At 30.1% G+C, this 22,689-nt stretch overlaps 1 protein-coding gene and 1 long non-coding RNA gene across 2 annotated transcripts; both read left to right on the top strand.

Annotated features, from left to right (window-relative positions):
* The first annotated feature begins 13,757 nt into the window (after positions 1-13,757).
* Positions 13,758-15,558, top strand: LOC133706215 (transcription factor MYB53-like). The gene is made up of 4 exons (XM_062131696.1): positions 13,758-13,814; positions 13,973-14,240; positions 14,388-15,113; positions 15,260-15,558. Exons 2-4 carry the CDS (start codon positions 13,975-13,977, stop codon positions 15,288-15,290), a joined length of 1,023 nt encoding a protein of 340 aa, XP_061987680.1. The 5' UTR covers positions 13,758-13,814; positions 13,973-13,974; the 3' UTR covers positions 15,291-15,558.
* A 4,578-nt stretch (positions 15,559-20,136) lies between these two features.
* On the top strand, positions 20,137-22,489 carry LOC133706180 (uncharacterized). The gene is made up of 4 exons (XR_009844463.1): positions 20,137-20,763; positions 21,687-21,852; positions 21,953-22,113; positions 22,283-22,489. It is a non-coding gene; the product is annotated as an uncharacterized LOC133706180 (long non-coding RNA).
* The last annotated feature ends 200 nt before the right edge of the window (positions 22,490-22,689 follow it).

Genomic DNA, 22,689 nt, shown 5'->3' with positions numbered 1-22,689 from the left:
CTAAACCTCACTCTTATTTGGTACGGTCAATTCGGGCGTGCCCAAAAAAATGCCATTAGAGCCTTTGTTGAATCCTTACATTACAATGCGGGGGCCAGCTTTCAACCTCAAGTCTCATCATGGTGGGATATTATTGAGAGCTACCAAGAGGTTGCCGGGAAGGGAAGTTGCCCTATCAACGTAAAAGTTGTGAAGCAAGTGACTGATCCAAAATATTCATACGGGAAAGTTATTACCAGCGATTTTATTCAGCAACTTCTGCAGAGGCGCCATCCCTGTTCTTTTTACAGATAGAGATGTATGAATAAATTAATTTATAATTAATTTAATAATTAATTGATTTATATTTAAATATTATGTACAATATCTCTAGAAACTTGTCATGATCTCCCTAAATATTAGGATAGTTATAAGTGGTTTGACTTAACCTTGTTGTAATAAATTTTTTAGTGTAATTATTATTTATTCATCAATAATGTTTCGATTTAAACATTATAACATAAAGTGTATCTATTCGTCAAATCATGTTTGTTCTCAACACCATAATTATTGATTATTTGAATAAAATTTAAATTTTTTTTTTCAGATCTCATTCTACCTTATACAAGGATTTACAATTAATATTATTTGAGAATAGATTGAATATTTTCTCTAATTCACATAGGATAATGAATCATTTCTTGATTACTTAAATATATCTATATAGTTCATGCCATACCCAATATCTGCTGTAAGGTTGGATGTTACATCTGCTTATTTTTTTACCCTTAATTAGAACAATGTGTAGTATGATAAAAAAATAACACTCCTTATATAAGATAACTTAGTGATTTCAAGTTTAAATATCACTTACACAACTTTTATGTGAGACTTTCTATAGACACAAGAGATCACTCTATATGAAATTCTCATGTGGGTCAGTTTAGTATAAATATCATCTGACAAATACCTACATATTAGTTCCAAGTAACCCTCATACCTTAACTTATGAGAACAACTATTTTATTTCATAAAGAAAAGAGCATAATATATGCTAGTTTCAACAACACTAATTAATGTTCAATTTTAATGAAGCATTGACTATAACATTTAGGAACAATGCTTTGATGCAATAGAAATCTCATAATTATAACAACTTTATAATTTTCTTTGCAAAGCATTTTTGTCCAAGAACTTTATCTCTACTCTAAATTCATTAATCAAATATTAATTTATTAATAAAATATTTGATGAATATTAAAGATAAATAAGCATTTATTAATAAATTAAATATATTTACATGAACAAAGTTAATGCTACGTGTAACCAACCGATTGACTATAAGAAAAAAAATGACGCATCATTTGTTCATCCTTAAAATTTGGGCATTGTGGTGGCCACAAAACAAGGTCTTTTGTTTTTTACCAAAAAATCTATTCTCCAAAAAACACCCCCCCAAAAAACACCCCCCCAAAAAACCTAGGAAGCACCCTAGAGACCTAGTTAAATCAATCAATGGCCATAAAAAACATATAAACCTATCCTAAAACCTCAAATCCACAAAAAAAAAACCTTCTCGAGCTTAGATATGATTTTTTAGGTGTTTCAAGGTAAAAAAAAACATGTAATCTTAACTCTCATCATCATATGGAACCATTTGACATAAAAGTGACCATTTTGGTGACCAAATTCCTCACTATCGAACACTAACTCTCTCTACTAGAACCCGTCGACCTCCTCTCTCTCCTCCAACCAAAAAAGTACTAAAAAATGAGTAAAATGGAATCTGATATCAAAATTGTATTTTGTAAAATTCAAGGGACCAATCATCTAATAGTTAAAAAAGATGGGATACTCAAATAAATTGTTGACCAAAATTTTCAATCTGCCACCTGTGTTATCCGCTTTCTTCACTTCATTCTCCTTTCTTTTAATTCAACCCTCTCTAAAATAACATGCAATTCACCTAATAGTTAAAAAAAATGGGGGACTCATAAGAATTCTTGACTAAAATTTTCAATTTGCCACCTATGTTACCCGCTTTGTTCACTTCATTCTCCTTTCTTTTAATTCAACCCTCTCTCATAAAAAAACATACAATTAAGCCTTAATTTGATCTGAAAAAAGTTTAATTGTACAAAAACAAAATTGACGATCAAATTAAAAATTTTAAAAAATTATACTACTCCAATTCATAGTAAAATATAAGAGGGTGGAAAATGTTTTGTAAACAGTAAAAACGTCATATTTTAGCTTCATGTATAATAATACTAAATATATGTCTTGGTTGTATTTTTTTTTAAAAGCAAAACTCTTGTTTTGTTCTTCATAGTTTTCAGCTAGCTTTTATTACTTTCACATAATCCGGATTGATTTTTTTTTAAAAAAAGGAAAAAAACTCGAAGTTCATTATCTCTGTTTACATGCCTGCATGTGATCTGTCCGTGCACTTTTCACTTTGTATAAGCACCACTTAATTATCTACCTTGCGTACTCTACCTGCATATATTAACACTTGCACGAAAAGACTGTTTTTCATGGTTTCTTTCACTAATATCTTGCCACAATTATCATCATGTCTAACTTACAAAATAGGCAGAAACTCCAAATATATATATATATATATATATATATATATATATATATATAATCCACGCATAGAGAGAGTGCCAGGTTAAATAAATGGACATAATGAAGGTATTATTTCTCTTTAAATATAGTTGAGATTGATATTTTGAATTTATTTTTTACAGTGTATTTTAAATTATTTATTATTTGAAAAAGCATTAAACTGCGGTTTTTTATGTGTTTTTTTATATATAATTTTAATATTTTAATGTAAAAAGTAATAAAAAAAAACTTAAAAATATTTTACATCATATTACCAAATACACATATTTATTTATGTTTTTTTTATTCGAATCCCTTGTTTCTAGCTATTAAGATTTCATTTTTGTACCAACTCAAAACATGTTTATTGGGGCTCTAAGTATAAAACAAGCAGGAATTATCGAGGTATTTTGTGGAAATAGATATATTATGTTTAATTGCAGAAATTTTGAAAATGAAAAAATTGAGTTATATAATAATTATAATAACCCTGATCGACTTGACTAATTGTATATAAAGTGTACATGTATGTATTCACATATAGTTTTCGCCGGTTGAAATTTGAGACCATTGCACATCTATTGGGCCCTGAAATACTCATTTACTCCAGTTATTGGGCCCTGAAATAAAAAAAGAAGCCCAACAAAGCCCATTTAAAACCACAGAAATCAAGGAAAAACAATAGTCTGAATAATGTTCGGTGGGATGATGCACCCGTGAAAGCACAACTCTTTTTATTTTATTTATTTATTTTATAATATTTACCCGAGCAAGATAACCTCCCGGTTCAAGTTGAATAATATGAAAAAAATAACCTCCCGGTTCAAGTTGAATAATATGAAAAAGTACACAACAAAAAAAAGAAGATATTTAGGAATATTTATTGAATTTAATTTGCAACTGTGGTCTGGTTTCTTTCTCATGAGGAGGAGGAGTAGGAGGAGGAGGAGGAGTAGGTAGCAATTAGCATAAAATGAAAATGGTCTGTGGCTTGTGAGAGTAGATAATGATGTAAGGTTTGGAGGAAAACTCCGGGAAGCTCCACCACCCCACTTTGACTAGTTCTGCATCTTATGCATGTAATCAATCATGTGCTGTATACAACTTTTTGACTGCCGCAAAGAATTAGTGTTCTCTTAATGTAAAAACAAATTAATTCTTATTTTTTTATTTTAAATTAATATTTTTTAAAATATTTTTAAGTTATTTTGATGTGCTCATATCAAATATAATTTTTTTAAAAAATAAAAAAAATTATTTTAATACATTTCTGAATAAAAAATACTTTAAAAAACAACCGCAACTATAATCCTGATCATACTAGAATAGTTTTAAATATTATTAAAAATTTGAAGCCAATAGAAATTGAATGATGCTTCAAATCAATTTTTCTTTTTTTTTTTCTTTTTTAATTATCCAGTAGTTAATACATTGTCTCTGGAAGGAAAGCACTCGTACAACACAATGAAAATTAATGGTCGAGCAATTGGGTTGATTCCGCAGAAATAATCAAATGTTAGTGGTAAATTTTATTATACTAATTTCTATTTATTATATCCCACAAGTGATATTAAAAAAAACAAAAAATAAAAAAATAAGGGGGTTTTATTGTGCTTCTCCTTGCAAAATAATATTTACTATAATAGTATTTTTTTCTTCTTTGGTATTTTTTTTTATTAATCTATGTTTTTTTTCCAGTTTTAATTTCATCCCTTGACATTAAATTATTAAGGATTGAATTTTATAATTTTTTTTAATTTATTTTTTATGAGGTTATCTCAATTTCATGATCTAAATCACAAGTTTGACGGCTTCACTTGATTAACTCAAGTTTTTTTTTTACTTTTTCTAATTGATTTTTTTTAATTTTATCATTTAATTGATTAGTAATTAAACTTCATGATTTATTTCATTTCACTTTCTATGAGGTTGTCTCTATCTCATGACTCTGGAATACGAGTTTGGCGGATTAACTTGGTTGAATCAAGTGGTTTTTTTATGCTCTTTTTTATTATTTTTTTTTAATTTCATCTTTCAACATTGAATTGATTAGAAATTGAACTTCATAATTTTATTTCAGTTTGTGATGGGTTATCCCAGTCTCATGATCCGGGTTGCGGGTTTGGTAGGTTGACTTAAGTCATTTTTTCTAGTTATTTTTTTTAATTTTTTTAATTTTATCATTCAATATTAGGTTTATTGAAAATTAGGTTTCATATTTTTTTTTTATTTTCTTTCCACGAGGTTATTATAATCTCATGACCTAACATGTTAATTGCAGGTTAGCTCGGATTTATCCAAATCAATACAATATATTGTCCTTTCAATATTTATAAAAAAATATTATCTTGAATATTTATTTTGAGTCAAAATATGTTTTACCGATCGTCTAGGTTGCTTTTGGATATGGTAAGTCGACTTAGTCATATTAGATCAATCCTCATATGATTTAAAATTATTTTCTACTAGAAAAAACATTAGCAATGCCTCGATATTTTTTTATGTTAAAAAAGTTTTTGTGTAACTCATACTGTAGTGCATACCAATAAATAATATTCAATGGAATAGTTGTCTATAAAATTTTCATATGGCTAAAAAACAATGGAGCTAGGATTTACAGGTAGAATGATCTTTTTATCATGATTCAATGTCATTTTTAAATTGTTTAAGGATAGATTAGTCATTTCAATTTTTTAGAACAATTAAATTACTTAGCATTTATTCAATTGGAGATTGAGATTTATTCTTTCTATTAATTTGCTTTTCATACAAATTTTTGTTGCTCTTGAAAATGAACTCAATTTTCTCGAATCTTTTTATTTGTCATTTTTTATTGGGGTTTTTTTGGATAATTCTTTAAATTAATGAATAATGTTTTTAAAAATAATTCATAAAATAATAAAATTTAATTTCATCCCCCTTTAATTTTTTAATCTTTTGAATTTAGTTCTTATTTTTTATTACTATTTATTTTATTTGAGATAAATTTTAGTTTTTTTTTTTAATTTCATCCCTAAATTTTTTTATATCAAATTTGATTGCCATTTTTTTGTTTGGAAATTTTTTTAAATTGATATATTTTTTTTCCATTCCATCATTTGACATTAAATTGATTGAGAAATATTGAGATTTTTAATTGAGCGGGGTCTATGATTTCACAGGTTTTGAGTTTTAGAGATTAACTCAAGTTTGAGAGGTTCTCCTGGGTTTATTTTGTTCTTTTTCCCCTTTCTATAAGTTATGTTTTTTAAGTTTTATTCCTCAACACTTGTTTAATTAAAGAGTAGGCTCTGTTATTTTTATTAATTTGTTTTTTATAGGATTTTTTTACTCATTTTGAAAATAAGCGACGCTTTTTTGAATGTTTTTATTTGTTATTCTTTGTTGGATATATTTTAGCTAATCAACATTAAATTGGTTGAGAATTAAGTTTTTTAATCCAACTCGAGTTTAAAATTTAATAATGTGTTATGAATTTGAGGCGTAGCCCAAATTTAGATAGTTTACCTATGTTTACTTTGTTTATTTTTTTTTCTCTTTTTACATTTATAATTTTAAAATTTTATCATTCAATATTTATATTATTGATAATCATATTTTTTTTTCATCTGTTATTTATATGATTTTTGTTAATTTTTAAAATAACTCGAATTATCTTGAATTTTTTTTTGTAGATTCCTCATTTTTTTTTATTAATTGGGTTTATGCCTCGTGTCTCTTTTTTTTTTTTTTTAACTTTTTTAAAATATGGTGGCATCTCTCGAGTAACTTTTCTTTTACCAATAATAAAAATATTATAGTCCAAGGCATAGCACGAACCGACAAATCCTGTTTTAAACTAGTTTGCAACTAATTAGGTTTACTTGACCAATAACGTATGAAGGGAATGTAGATAATTAATTGAGTTTATTGTTTTCAACTATTGAAAGTATAATCAGTTATATATATATATATATATAGAAAATAACTACAAGGCATTGTTAAGTTTAACTGTTAATATAAATATTCACAGATTTGATTTATTTATTTTTAATCATTTAGTTATAAGTTTTGTGTCGTTACTGTGAAATTAACTTTGTGTCGTGAGTTCAAAATCTAGCTAGGGGCTTTTATTTTTTTAACTATATACAACTTGTTATTTTTTATTTATTAAAAAAAACATGAAGGGAGGATAATATGTTGCTTGGGCCTGTCTCAGGCCCACATGACTTGAATTCATTATGAGATCCTTTAAATTTTTATTTTTGATTATTGGGGCTTTTAAGAAATTATTTTATATTTTTAATTTTATTTTGTAATATGAAGAATTTTTTAGGTTTTTTATTTTTTTTAATTATATCATTTAATATAAAGTTTTTATATAATTTTATCTTTTAATATTGTATTTATGATCGATCACTTCTTGTATTTTTTTTATCAATTAATAAAAACATTTTGACATTTTGTTTTATCTTTCATAATTCATCCTTTAATATGAGATTTTTATTTCCTTTATCTTTTTTGATCCTTTTTTTTTTATCTTATATATATATATATATATATATATATCATCCTTTAATATATAGTTTTTATTTAATTTTATAATTTAGTATTGAGCTGATGATAAATTGGTTTTTGTATTTTTTATCATATAATAAAATAAAAAAATTAATTCGACCTAATGAAGTATGTAACTCAAGTCTCAAGTTTTGCGGTTTGACTAGGGTTAATCCAACTTTTTTTTTCCTTTAAGATGTTTTCATTGGATCTGCCCAACCAACAAGGTTATGTCAGGGCAATTCCTACACGATTTTATTTATAATCTAGGCTAAGCAAATAGTTGGGTTAGAAGTTTTCAATGTTAAACCTTTATACCAGGTTTAATGATAATACAAAAATAAAATTACAGTCTATGTATTAAATTTATTTTTTTAATTCAATCCCAGCAAAAACACAATAACAAACTAGTGTACATGTAGTCTGACTACATATCCAACATAAGATATTGTGTTTCACACCTTTATTTATATTTATATTTATATTAAAATTTATTTTCATAAATAAAACTAATCGTACATAGATCGATGTATTAGATTTACAAAAAGCTAATTAATGGACAAACTCGATTTTAATAGCTTTAGGTTGAATTTTATTAACTGAGTCAATCACTTTAAAAAGCAATAATATATATATATATATATATATATATATATATATATATATATATATATATATATATATATTACAATGATGACTCAATTTCAGATCAGTAGAATAATGCCAATTAATTGTAAGGTAGAAATACAATCACTATGGTCGTTCCTTTTTTTATTCCATTTATTTATTTATTAGCTAAGGGCAGGATAATTGCAGTCAATCACTAAGGATATCTTCATGCAAATGGAAATCAATGATATGATATGATGATGACCTACAAGAGATTCTGTTTACGTCCTTTTCTCTATCTCCATGCAAATTAAAAACCAAAAGAAAAATAAAATAAAATAAAATAGAGTTTGGTCTGCCCTTGACTGTCGATTCCAATTCAAGCACCATCTTATTTAATACCCATGGACGCTTCCCAATAAATATACTCTTTTCCTTTAATTAATATTTTTTTTATTATTAATAATATGGATGTTTGGCTAGTTTATATATACTTCAATTAATTTCATGAATTTTAAAGTTAATGACCATGTAAGTCTCTAGTGGCCAAAGTTGTCAAAAATGCTTTTTTAACACGACACGAAATATACAATATAAACTCGGATCGTAAAATTATAAAATCGCAAGAAAAATATTTTAACTAATTATATATTAACAATTTCAATCAAGTAGTAAATAATAATATAACATAATTAAAATAAAAGTGAAATAAACAATACAAATGTCCAAACACTTTAAAATACATAATTCAAATAAAAATTCATACATGGTTTAAATAACTTAAAAATATGAATAGAAAAAAAATAAGATTGAACAACTATATTTTATTGATAGAGTTTCAGAATATTTTTTAGAGGACAGGTCTTGAAACATATATACTGCAGGCAACTAGTGAGATGATATAACATTGTAAGGTATATCACCAACTTAAAAAAAAAATTAACAGAGACCAATACAGTAAACCCGTGACAACAAGAACAAAAAGGGATAACTTGGATGGTCAATAAATATTTTGTTGTAACTTCTTTTAAGAAACATGCATGGTAGTATTATAAAGATACTAAAACTATCTGTTTGTTAGAAGGGATAACTTGGATAGTCAATAATTTTTTTTTTCCAAAACTCTTTATAGAATGAACAATTTCATATATCACTCTGTAAGGCTTAAAGCTCTTACTTTAGAGAATTTCAACTAAAAGAATAAGGACAGAGCAATCAAGTGTTCAAACATGCTTATAGGCCACTACAAGGATGAATGATTTTTCTTTTTGAAAAATGTTTAGATGAGTTTCTCCATGAACGAAGGTCATTTAATGCCACAACTTCCATCTATTTAATGTTTTTTATATTATCTATAAAAAAAATTGACAATAAAAATGCTGAATTCTATGATCATTTAGAGAAGATAAACTTAAAAATGTTAGAGCACCATCAATCAATATTCATAACACTCTACTAGAACATGTATATAAGGAATACCTTAATTTTATAGTGTCCAAATTCAAAGATTCCTTAATTTTAGGTTTGATAATTTTAGAATTGGAAGAACACTTATTCTTCATATAAAACCAGGTTTTAAACCTCTTAAACAACATGTAAGAAGAATGACTTCAAATATGATCGATCAAGTCAAAGAAGAGATTAAAAGATTACCTCAAGAGAAATTTATAAGAATGACTAGGTATGTAGAATGACTTTCAATCATTGTTTCGGTGATTAAAGATGATGGTAAGTTCATGTTATGCATTGATTTTGGTAAACTAAACACTAACTTCTTGTCTAAGGATATGTAGTGTAAGGTTTGACCCACTCCCCCTTGTAGAATATTGTCCACTATGGCTCAGCTCACCCGGTTTTCACGCCTCACAGTTTTGTTCCTAGCAGCCCACATACCCTAAAACGCGTCTTACAAGGTTAGGTACCAACTGCTTTAATATACCTTGGCTCTGGATACTTTTCTCTTGATGTGGGATGTTACAATCCCCCCACCTTAAGAACGAGCCTTCCTCGACTTTGATACCATATGTAACCCCCCCAAAATGCGTCTTATAAGGTTAGGTACCAATTGCCTTAATATACCTTGGCTTTGGACACTATTCTCTCGATGTGAGATATTACAATCCCCTCACCTTAATAACGAGCCGTCCTCAGCTCTGATACATTATGTAAGGCTCAACTCACTACCCCTTGCAGAATATTGTCTGCTATGGCTCAACCCAACCTGACTTCCACGCCTCACGGTTTTGTTCCCGGCAGCCCACATATCCCAAAACACGTCCTACAATGTTAGGTACCAACTGACTTAACATGTCCTAGCTTTGGACATTCTTCTCTCGATATGAGATGTTACATGTAGCCAACATCTGTAGCTAATATGCTGGTTGATTTTTCTATTAGAAAAGAATATTTGTTTAGTTTTATGAAAGGTCATTTGGGTTATAATAATTATATGATTGATGAAGAATATATCCTCAAGATTGCCCTTTAGTCTCAAGAACACAAGCGCATCTATCAAAGAATAATAAATCTAACATGCTATGATATCATTGAGTATTTTTTAGAAGTCTACATGAATGATAAGGTGATTTAATGAGAAGTAGGATTGCTATAGTAGGAATTGACTTTTATTTTGATTTTAATTCCTTTTAGTTAAGACAAGTTGCTCAAGGCCAAGGCTTTAGAATATGTATTTAATGAGAGCTTTGTTCATTATAATATTTATCTACAATTTATCTTTCAAATATTCTTTACTTTTTTTTTACATACCTTTTTTCACAAATTTTTTATATTATATACTGCTCTTTTTATCATGTAATCTAATATTTTGTTTTAGTTTGTGTTAGCTTTCTATTCAATTTAAACTTCATGGTTTATTAATTACTCAATATAAACCCTTTTTTATTTATACATATAACTAAAAATTAAAACTTTCAATTAAAACTTTCGAAGTTTTTTTTTTCTAGCAATGATATATATTTTTTTATTTGTCTTTCAATATTTTTTTGTATTTTTTTATTTATATGGAGCTCCAAAATGGCTAACAATGGACATTATAGCGTGATGCTTGATGTGGACATTTCTTGATTATTTATGGGTTTTAGATCACTAGAGTTAATTTAAGTAAATTCTTTCATTAGCTTAAAGAAAGGAGTTTACATTGGCAGCATTTATCATTTGTTTTTAAAAAATAAAAATGTTTATCTTGTAAGAAGAAAACAGGTCTGAAAGATGGTGCCCAGAAAGGGACAAAAGAACAGGTCTGAAATATTAAAAGGCTTGTTTGGTAAGGGGGAGATGAACTAGAACTGCTATGTATGCAATGACGACACCTGCATAGGATTAGTTAGCAAATTGCTTCATCTCTACTGTACTTCTCTGCTAGAAAAGGAAAATTACTACCCCGAGCATTTCTGAAAGTAAAAATAAATTTTAAAAAATAAAATAATTTTATTTTACTATAATTCTAAATAAAAAATATTTTAAAATCATCACTGCCATCGCAATCTAAAATATACAGTAAAACAGTTGGATTAAGGGGAGGCGGCTGACTAGTATACATGTATTGGGGAACAAAGTATACCATTAAGTAGAAGAAACTTATTATTTTGCTATAAATTAAGGTTAATCTCTTTGGTTTATTTCTCTCCTCCTTATTATTGCATAATTCTTCATGTTTTCAAAATCCATGGCTTGTAATTATTACCAGCTGGTTGCGTTTTTACGTCTTTCCATATATAAAAATATTAATTAACACCACACCATAATCAAGAATTTCGAAGAAGTTTTACTTTCTCGCATGCATTCTAATCTTCCTTGTAAACCCTAATTGATATTAAGATCTTTCAAGAAAAAATCAAGCGAAAAACCCATCCCTTATTCTAGATCAACTGATATTAAGATCTTAATTTCAAGCGCTCTAAAAGTTTATAATATTATAGGAGTTCATTTATGTATTATTTCATTAATTTTTTTTATTTCTTAGTTAAGCCTACTTTCTTGATAAAATTACAAAATCAAATGATACCATAGCATTTCTTTAAGAAATCAAGAATAATTAAATTCAATATGCATTGAGAAAATAAAATATATTATATAGTTTTTTTTTAAAATATTTCTTTTTTTATGTTAGTTCCTGGATATAAATTTTCTAAATTAAATTTCAGCATAGAAAAAAAAGAAATATAAGATTAATGGATACAAAGTTTTTTTTTATATATAAGAAAAATGCTATAAAAACCAAAATTTAAATAAAATATCTTTATAAATACTAAATTTATTAGTATGTTTTTAAATAAGTATAATTATATTGATTATGATAACACTATTATTATAATATAATCAAATTACTAAACAATTTTGATGTAAACCTCGTGATCATGTGGTCATACAACCTATAATCAAGATTGAGATCTGATCTCAGAAAGCCAAAAGAAATTTGATAGGAGTGTGACATAATAAAAACCTGCCCTAAGGCACCAATACTATTGAAATGAAGTTGAATGACGTCATGAAGTCAGTTAATCTTCGATAAGTCAGATTCAGTTCGTTCAAGAATTAAAGAATGCAAAAAGCTCTTTCACACGTTAAAAATGAAAAGTTCAAAAGAATTATTCATTTATGAGTGCCGAAATTTAAGCTTACACGTGCTTAAATAATTATGAAAAATTAATCTTAATGGATTAACACTTGTGAATTGAAAGTATTTAATCATTTAATACTTCTTTCGTCCACATCAAATTGATTATATACGAAACAATCGAATAGCTAAATTATATCATTTTCGCAAGGTAAGGTATATGATTAGTGGTATTATTTATAACCATCAAGACTTATTGGCAGCTTATGAGTTGTGAACCAATTGGAGAGCTACTAATAATAAAATCCAAATTAATAATATCAATATCAGCATAATATATATCTGCCATATGGAAATTAAGTCGTTAAAATGTTAGGGCTTAATTGGTCCCACGCAAACACTGAATATTATATACTTATGCGTGTACACTTGTGCTTAGAATGAACTTTGAAATAAAATCGAAATTAGAAAGGGAATGAGGTTTCTTGTCCCAGTGATTCAAGAAAATTAGCTATTTGACCTCCTTGATGGGTACTGCGTGGGAAACCTAACCTCTGTATTGGTATAACTTAATTGCTGACTTGTCCCTGCTCAGCGTAAATTGCACAGAACCTTGAGGAAAGCAAGCAAGCAAGCCTACGTCTTTATTTTAGCATGTTCACCAAAATACCCCTATAAAAGCTATGCATTTAATATAGCTTTCATAAAATAGAGGTCATTGCTATTCTGTAATTTTTTTTAATGAATTTTTTTTGTGTATTTTATTTTTGACTATTTTCTGGTTAGTCCTTTTAATATATTAACTAATTAAAAAAAAGCATGGAAAAGAAAAGAATATATATATATATATATACACATACAGTGTTTATGGGCAAGCATGAGAAATTTCCTATATGAGGGGCGCATTGGAAACTTCATGTTCAAACATTGCATGAAGTTTTTTGCTATTTAATCTTTGTAAAAGGGATCGAAACCTTAAGGATTTTTCTAGTTAGAAACGAACTCTTGATCAATTGATTCTTTGTCCTTTCTAACAAGAAAGGTAAGGTAATTATGTCTTAGAATTAATGAGAGAGTATCCCTCATGTAGTTCTTTGGCTTGTTGTCCCGTATGCTTTAACTTTCTTGATAGTTTTATTTACGTGCTTTAAAGATTTAAATTTTTCTCAATTTTCTTTTATATACGTGCTAGATAGAAAACATTATTCCTCAAGTCACAACGCATACTTGACTTTTCCTTCTTATAAATTGAACCGGAAGCCCTAGTGTGTGTGCCTTTATATGCATATAGACAAAAACTCGATCGCTTCCATAAATTAATTTCTGAAAGTAAAGGACGCAGGTGGAATTTCCAGTTATTATAAAGGCATGTATGTCTATGTAACCCTAAGCTGGTCTGTTTCCAGACGTGCTCGATCCACACTCTATATATATAGGGGGCGTTCTCTCTATTTTTTTCCAGCAATATTTCATTCACGTATAGCCTCTCCCCACCTGCAGCTAGGTTTGCCTTGCTTCACTTTCTTCTTTGCTTCCATGTACATCTTTAATCAATGAAATGCATTACGAATATTGAAGAAAACAAACACTCGAACTACTTAAAACAACTATTTAGTAAGCTAATTAATGCGGTTTCTTTTCTTTTCTCTTATTTTATTTCAGGAATGATGGCGGAATCACCTTTCCAAGATGAAAGTGCCCTAAAGAAAGGGCCTTGGACGCCAGAAGAAGATCAAAAGCTCATTGATTACATTCAGAAACATGGCCATGGGAGTTGGAGAGCGCTTCCAATGCTTGCTGGGTTGAACAGGTGTGGAAAGAGTTGTAGGCTAAGGTGGACTAATTATCTGAGGCCTGATATCAAAAGAGGAAATTTTTCTGAGGAGGAACAGCGAATTATCATAGACTTCCATCAAGTCCTTGGAAATAAGTAAATTTCTCTTGCTCCATTCTGCTTGCGTTATGTCTTAAATACACTAGCTATAATACTATCTTGCCAAGTAAACACTGTTTTCCCTTCATTAATGCAACCTGGACTACGTCGAACCTAAAAGCTTGACATGTGCTGTGTTTGCAGGTGGTCAGCAATAGCACAGCATCTTCCAGGGAGAACCGATAACGAAATCAAGAACTTTTGGAATACTCATCTAAAGAAAAAGCTTCTCCAAATGGGGATTGATCCTGTCACCCACAGGCCAAGAACTGACCTTAACATAATTGCAAACCTACCACAGTTGCTTGCTGCTGCTGCAAATTTCAGCAATCTGATGAATATTCCCTGGGATAACGCAATCAAAGCACAGGTAGATGCCACCAAACTCCAGTTGCTGCATAACATACTGCAAGTCCTAGGCAATAGTCCACCTCCAAACATGGAAGCGCTTAATAACCTCTTTGCATCACGGGACCATCAGCTATATGAATACCTCAGAATGAACTCTCAGTTAGAGGGACTACTAAAATGCGGCGAGGATGGTCTTTCTTCGCAAGGTATCAACGCTCAGGCTCAGTCCAACTTTCCAAATATAGATGCTCCTCAGCAACCATTCAGTGATCACAATCCAATAAAGGACTCAAAATCACGTACCCACAATAGCGACCAATTAGTCTCTTCATATGCTTTTCCAACTTCAAACACACTGCCCCAGTTGGTTTCAGCCTCACCTGAATGTTCATCAGCAAACACCATCAGCCCAAATGATATTATTTCTAACCCTTCTAATGCCACTTCAACCACATTTGAAGCGTGGAGGAATCTTATGGATGATGGGGCAAATGACAATTATTGGATAGATATAATTGAGTAAGTAAACATCCTTTTCACAATTAATTAATAACTTAAGTGGTATATCTATACGTACTTAATTAAAATCTTAAACTTGCTTGTGTCAGTGTTGTGGTTTTAAGGTCTTAGTTTTTATTGATTCATGAATGCAATCTTTTTTGCAGCCAAGCATCTTCGCAGCCATGGCCAAACTAAAAAGAAAAAGCTCAAAGGAATTAAGAAGACGAATTTGACTGTAAATTATGAGTTTCTTCCACTGTAGATTCTCACAACTCGTCAACAGATACACATACATATGTTACCAATGTGTGAAGAAAGAACAGCCCGATATAAGTGATCATTGTATACTCTCTTTTTTTTTTTCCTTGCATAATATTGGTCATACTATTTTGGATTTCAATATTGTATCTTATTGAGTTGTTTTCAACTTCTTCAGTTATGGATTCGTGATCTTGAAAAGAAATATTGTATGGCAGCTTATTGCTCATATTTCGTTTGCACTTGATCAACAGCAGCACCGATCGATCATAATGTTTCATGATAACAATTATAGGTTAAATATTAGGCTCTTAATTTTCCATAAGAGTTGATGATCGAGAGTGAGGGATCCGAGGATTTCAAAGGGTGGATGGATATAAAATGAATTAGTTGTAGAGAGTGTGGAACACGAAATTGATGGTTGCAGAAGACCCACTACACTTCTGCCATTAGGAGGCTTGACCACTGATAAGGTGGAAACCCATGTCAACGAACTATACAACGTGGGCGGACGCAAAGCCAAAGACATAACGCCTAGACCCTTTGTCTTCTTTGTTTTACGTTAATTCTCTCTCTGATTCGGACTTTGCAAAACTATACAAAAAAAAAGTTATCTTAAATAGTCCATTTGTTAAGCAGCTAATGTGGAGTTAACTAGTTATAATATATATATTTGCCTTTTGATAAGAAGTCAAGACAATTTGTTGCTAATTAGGTAAGATCATTTACTTTTGATCGAAGCTATTGATGCAAGATTAAAGAAATTCAACTTGCGAACCTAACAGTCTCCTTCCTATTTGTTAGTTTCTAGAAGAACTAGCTAGGGTGCATGGAACGGGAATGGAGGGCTGCTGTTTCCCGTTGAAAATCTTTCCACGTATATGTAAGCGAAGAATTTCAAATTGAATTGTACAAAGATATATATATATATATATATATATATATATATATATATATATATATATATATATATATATACAAGGATAAATTAAAGATGAAACTTGGCTAAATTGTTATTTAACTAAAATGCAGCTTGAGAGAAATCACAACGTTTTCAAGCTAGCTAGATAACATTATCCGACAAGAGAGTATACTTGATCATGTGATAAATTCTTGGTAGGTGCTTTTTTGACCTTGAATGAACAACTAACCTACCAACCATGCCAAATTTAAGCTCGGATTCCAACCTAAATAGATACGTACTTGTGTATGAAAAAGGGACAGGATAATTTTTATTTTATTTTATTTTTATCATTGTTTCATAACATCACATCAAAATATTAGATATATATTTTGGTAAAAGACCAAACGGACCCTGAATCCATATATACATTATTCTAGCTGTCGAACGTAATTGGCACATATCATTAACATCATAATATATATGAAAAGATGATTTACTGCGCCCAGCGATGGAAAACTAAATCCACAAGTTGAAATATATATCGAGTTAAAACAGACAAATGCGTGTGTGTGTGTGTGTGTGTGTGTGTGTTCTTTGACTTTCGGGGCGTTTAGAGTGATGGAGGCTCGTGCAAGTTACATGGTACTATAGGGTATCATGATTAAAATAAATAAATTAATCACGAGTTAAGAACATCTATAATTAGTCGAATTAATATATATATATATATATATATATATATATATATATTTCCAATTCGTAATTACCATTAGAATCCGTGAAGAAAGTAATTCCGCCAATAATCACTTGTAGAATTCCCAACATAAATAAATCGTCGCTGATTGCAACAGAATTACATCAACTGATGGATTAAGTTTTGTATATTGTTACCAACAACACTTTTCTTCATAATGCTTACTTAGCAAAATATTTCACTACCGATTTTGATGAAAATTTCAGTTGATATTTACTTTCACGGTCCGTCGATCGATAAGCATTTTACCAATGGGATCACGAATAGAAACAATCTATTAATAAAACTTTCGTTGGTAATTTTTGGTTTGTCGGTAATAAATTTACTAATGAATTTTCGGACGAATAAAGCGAGAAAAAAAAAATTTACCTGCATTGTTCTGTTGGTATTTCTCTCTGGATGTTTACCATATAACCGATGGAATATTGTATGCAATTTTGTCGAGGTTTTTAATTTTTCATCGGTAAATATAACAAATGACCGATGAAATATCATCTATAATTTTGTTGGAAAGTTAACAGTAGCAGTGATATTTGCAGTTATGTTTTTTCAACTCTCTGAAATATATTGACGAAAGTGTTTTGTCATTAACCCTGCCAATACTAATTTAAAATATATTTTTTAAAAATATATATTGAAGAGAAGTAGACAAATAATAAAAATCAAATATATAAAATGAAATTAAAATAATATAAAAATTAAATATTTATTACAAATTTAAACATTTTTACATTCAAATACAATAAATCTAAAACAGAGACGACGTTAGAGGAGGAAAAGGAAGCTAGTAGTCACCGGTACCATAGGGCCAATAAGGAGGAGCAAATGGATCACCCATGTGTGATCTCATCTCCATCACCACTCGTCGGAGTTGTTTATAATCCATAGTGAGTCGTTCATATTTTCATTGAGATTAGTTGTCCGATCCTATGCTCGTTGGTTTAAAATCACCTTAAACTCGGGAGTTTAGATACTTGGAATCGATTGCGAGCATCCAATAGTCAAAACACTAATGACTATCTACAAGTTCTCCACCATAGTGTTAGAGAGTCCGTATACTTGATTTCTATCAGGTCCACTGGACGATCCTGCCTCCAAAAATGACGTAGCAAGGCTTCTCAAGTAAACCCTCTATTATTATAGAAAGAAATGATTAATTTACTCTCTAATACTTTTAAAACTCCTTACTTTGAGCATCTTATGGGTACCACAACTCAACACTTCACTAATATAATGAGTGTAGTCAAAAGATTAAACAAGCCATGAAAACTGACAAAATTATCACGGGAAGAATGAGATGGAAATGAATAATATTGAAAAAGGTGGTCACAAAAGGAAGAAGAAAGATTATCAAAGCACTTATGATTTCCCAAAATCTAGTCTTATTATATCGAAGATGAACTTTACCTCATCTTTTTTTAGAAACCAATCCAATACCTAAATTAACCCACCAAATAACCAAAATAACAACTGCCGATGAAGTTTTTTTTTTAAAAAACAAAGAACAATTGTCAACTATTGTCAATATTACTAAGTGAAATGTACCGAAGATTGTTGAGTAATGGTCAAGTTGCCTCTACTCTGTTGACCCCATTGCAGCCACCATTCCTAAAATGGTACAAACCAAATAAAACTTATGAATACCATGCTTATATTGTTGGGCATAATATTGATGAATGTAGCCTTTAAGAGAGAATCCTTTAACTTATTAAGGTAGGATAAATCACCTTCAACTAAGCCCAAAAGCCTAAAATATAAGCGCAAACCAACTTTCAAATCATGTCTCTAGAAATGAAGTAAATAATATTGAAGAAATGAAAAAAAGGCAGGATAGTCATGAAGGTAAACATGAAAAGCTATATAGAACAATGATGCAAGCAGGAAACTCAAGACATCGTTCATGATACCAACGATGAGAAATTTGGGTGAGTTTTGTAAATATAATTGCTAACATGGTCATGGCATTGACCTTTATGAAGAGTTTCATTGTAAAAACCCGATTAAAACTTTTCCGAGGTGAAACTAAAAATTAATTAATTGATTAATCTAAAAATAAAATGGGTTAGATAAAATTAGAAAAATTTAGATAATATGAGAGGGGTGAAATTGGATAAAGAAAAAAGTGACATGGTGTACATTATTTCAGAAGGAAAAGTTGTAGGGAAAAAATGGAATATATGAGATAAATGAGGTGAATGTGTAAATAATAAAAAATTTAAACTATAAATACCCTTTTTTTCCTCTTATGGCCGGTGGTTTGCTTCCAAAGAGCAGATGAGAATTGTTTGATTTTTCTTCTTGTTTCTTGCTAAATTCATCAAAGAGAGGCTAAATTAAAGTGAATAAAGGATACATAAGTAATAAAAAAAGGAGATTGAGTGTTTTGGTGGGTTATTTTGAAGGGGAAAAAAAAAATTAAAAATTAGGGTTTTGAAAAGGGATTGAAGAGAAGAAAAGGGAAAGTGGAGAGAACCTTAATTTTCTTGCATTCAAAGCATCACTTAGTTCAGATTGAATCAAAGAGTTCCAAATATGAGAAAATAACAAGAGAGGAAGGCTATTACCACATTAGATTTATTGTGGAAATGTGCGGCAACAAAACAATGTGTTGGTGGCAGGGGTATTTTACACGGAGTATATAAAGATGGTTAGAGATTCCATTACAAATATCTAATAAATTGTTTTTTTATTTATTAATATAAGTGATTGAGTCAGCTTGTGCATAACTCGACTAATTTTATAAGCTCTGAAGTTAATAAGTATATAAATTTCTAGTGATTTTAAAATTTATAAGATTCGAAGTGATAATTTTTAAAAAACAAATCTAAAACGTAACTAATTCATTTATACCCTTCAAAGTTCATCTAATAACTTGTTATGCGGCAAAGAGCAAGCTCGCCACCGGTTGCTCTTTTAGGTCTAGGATTTTCTTCATGGACTAGCGTTTTATGGCAGTAACAAGTTGCCGGGCTTCAGGATATACGAGCTTCTATCCAAGGCTTAAAGCTTGTTCAGCCCGTGGGATTTGGCCTGTCGTTAATTAAATTCAGATCTTTCTTTCCAAAAGTAAACCCAAGAAAGAAAAAACACGTACGAATTCCCACCTTCTCAAGTTCATCGCAAATCTTTAAAAAAGAATAAAATAAAAGAACTCCCAAGTCCTAACCCTTTATGTGTTCATGACAAAATAAGTGGATATTTCCAAACCTCCTCAGGAATCTCCTCAACGCAGCTTTTGTAACGATGATATGCTAAATGTTCAGATTCAGTAGTCACCGTGATGTTTATTATAGCCTATAGTGTAACTATATTTTGTTTCTTTTTCCACGACCATAGTTATTTGATGTTCAATACTCTCCATTCCATATTTACTCTAGGATGAGATAATTGCTCAGAAATTAATCTCTGCAATCCTTTAACATGTTTGCACAAAGTTGATTTTTTTTTCTTTTTTCTTTCTGTAGCTATATTGCTTCGATGTTTTTTCAGTATCTCATCTAAAGTTTTCTCAAATCTGATTGTTAATATATCTCTCTCACCTCATCCATACATGGGACATATTAGCCCCTTGTTGGTATTTCAGATTCTTAGGCTTAAATAAGTTCCAGTACAGTACCTATGTGATCTTTTGTGCAGGCCACCCATGGATTGTGGATGACAGGATTTCCCTAGATAAACCTCTTGATTCTGCTATTTTATCGCACCTGAAGCAGTTCTCTGAAACGAACAAGCTTAAGAAGATGGATTTGCATGTAAGATTCTTGCAGATATGTAGTAGTTTTCTTTGATTATATTATTGATTCCTTTGGAAAAATATGGAATATATCTGAACTAGTTTGATTGTTGAATGATCTGATAGTGTTACCTCTAAAAAAACAGGGCCGATAAACTCTTAATTCAGCTATTTGCATGCCAACTGCTTTATCTGGTGCTCCCTTTAGTAACTTCTTTGCTTGTCATCAGTCCTTAATAACAAAATGTCCATAAATTATTTATCAGATTCTTAATAAGATTCTTTGCTTTTCGATATTCTTTGCTTGTTTATGTGATGGCTAAATAAGATTCTTAATGTTAAAAGTCCTTTCGTAAGTTTTGTGCTTCCTGTAATAACATGACGTGGGCATTTTATAAGCTGCCTTTATAGGAAAATACCAAAAGCATGGCTTGTTCTTGGTTTTTGTTCTTGCTTCTTTTAATAACAACTTTTTCCACCCTAATTTGTTTTTCTTTCTAATGGTTTTTGCTCTTGATTGGGAGGCATGCTTCTTGTACGATCCTTGTATCTTGGTTTAACATGGTATCGAAATCATTCTCCAAATGATCATTAGCTTACTTATCAAACTAATTATCTCACTTGTAATGGACTCAAAATGAACATGAAGATAAAATATAAAGAGATGGATACTGGGTATATAGTACAGTACTCTATTTGCTTGAGTTTTAAATCTTAGTTGCATTTCATATTGGATGAGATTTTAGTTTTTCATTTGTTTGATAACTCAGTTATCTTTATTAATTTTGATATAGATGAGACTGTTCATGCTAATAGAGTACAGATGCACGTGGACCAACTTGCTCACACATGTGGGTGCATCTATGTCTGTAGCTAAGTTTGTATGCTGTAATGCTGACCTCAAGTGAATTGATGCATTCTGTTTCTCGTAATGAGTTTTAGGTCATATCAGAGAGGCTTTCTGAAGAAGAGATGGGTGGTTGGAAAGGCTTGTTCAAAATGATAGACACAGACAACAGTGAAACAATAATTTTGATGAATTAAAAGACGACTTAAAATGAGTAGCTCTGAACTAATGGAGTCTGAGATAAAGGAGACGATGGATGCTGTAAGAGAGCTTGCTCAAGTCCTCTATGGTTTTTTTTTTTTCCAACCATTCAGTTGATTTGAAATTGAACAATTGCATGCTTTGTGGGTGTTTTTGGCAGGCTGATATTGACCACAGTGGAGCAATTGATTGTGGTGAATTTCACTTGAATAAATTGGAGAGAGGAGAATTTAGCATCTGCTTTCTCATTCTTTGATAAAGATGGTAGTGGTTACATAAGTATTGATGAGCTTCAACAAGCCTACAAAGAGCTTGGCTTAAGTGAGTCCACCTCTCTGAGATGATTATAGAAATTGATCAAGATAATGTAAACCCATTCTTTACTGTCATTTCAATCCATATTTTCCACTCTGATAAATAATTCAGAAGCTTATTCCGTTTGTTTGGGAGTTTTTGACAACATGTATGTATTCATGGAAATTTGTTGCAGGAAGGAGAAATAGACTGGTGAATTAACTGCATTGATGAGGAAGGGAGACGGAGAACAATGAGAAGCACAGTTAATTTGGGAGATGCTTTATGAAGGGCTGCCCTTTTATTATCATGTGTTTTGGTAAATAAACTACCATCTACAAGAATGGTATGATGATTTACAATTTGTTGTTAGAGTATCGTCTGGAGGAACAGTAGCTAGTCTTACAAGTGTTAGCAAGTGGAAGACAAACAATGTCCCACCATATGCAAGTGGGAATACCTAATCTCTCACTTGGCACATGGTGGAGGACACAAACGGTGGGCATAAATCAAGGCATGATTTATGCCCCTTCACTCCCATCTTGTATATATATAAGCTCAGTGAAGAGCTGCGTGTTTTTGTGAAAAACACAGAGAGAACAG

Source organism: Populus nigra, chromosome 11 (assembly GCF_951802175.1).
Source record: "Populus nigra chromosome 11, ddPopNigr1.1, whole genome shotgun sequence".
In the NCBI taxonomy this organism is placed as follows: Eukaryota; Viridiplantae; Streptophyta; class Magnoliopsida; order Malpighiales; family Salicaceae; genus Populus; species Populus nigra.
The sequence above is the reverse complement of the archived record's forward strand: the minus strand, read 5'-3'. Positions and strand labels throughout refer to the sequence as shown.

Excerpts from the sequence above, each read along its gene's own strand:
- LOC133706215 (XM_062131696.1), top strand. The coding sequence starts at position 13,975 with ATGATGGCGGAATCACCTTTCCAAGATGAAAGTGCCCTAAAGAAAGGG. Across the intron at positions 14,241-14,387 it reads CATCAAGTCCTTGGAAATAA|GTGGTCAGCAATAGCACAGC; the intron begins GTAAATTTCTCT and ends CTGTGTTTGCAG. Across the intron at positions 15,114-15,259 it reads TATTGGATAGATATAATTGA|CCAAGCATCTTCGCAGCCAT; the intron begins GTAAGTAAACAT and ends TCTTTTTTGCAG.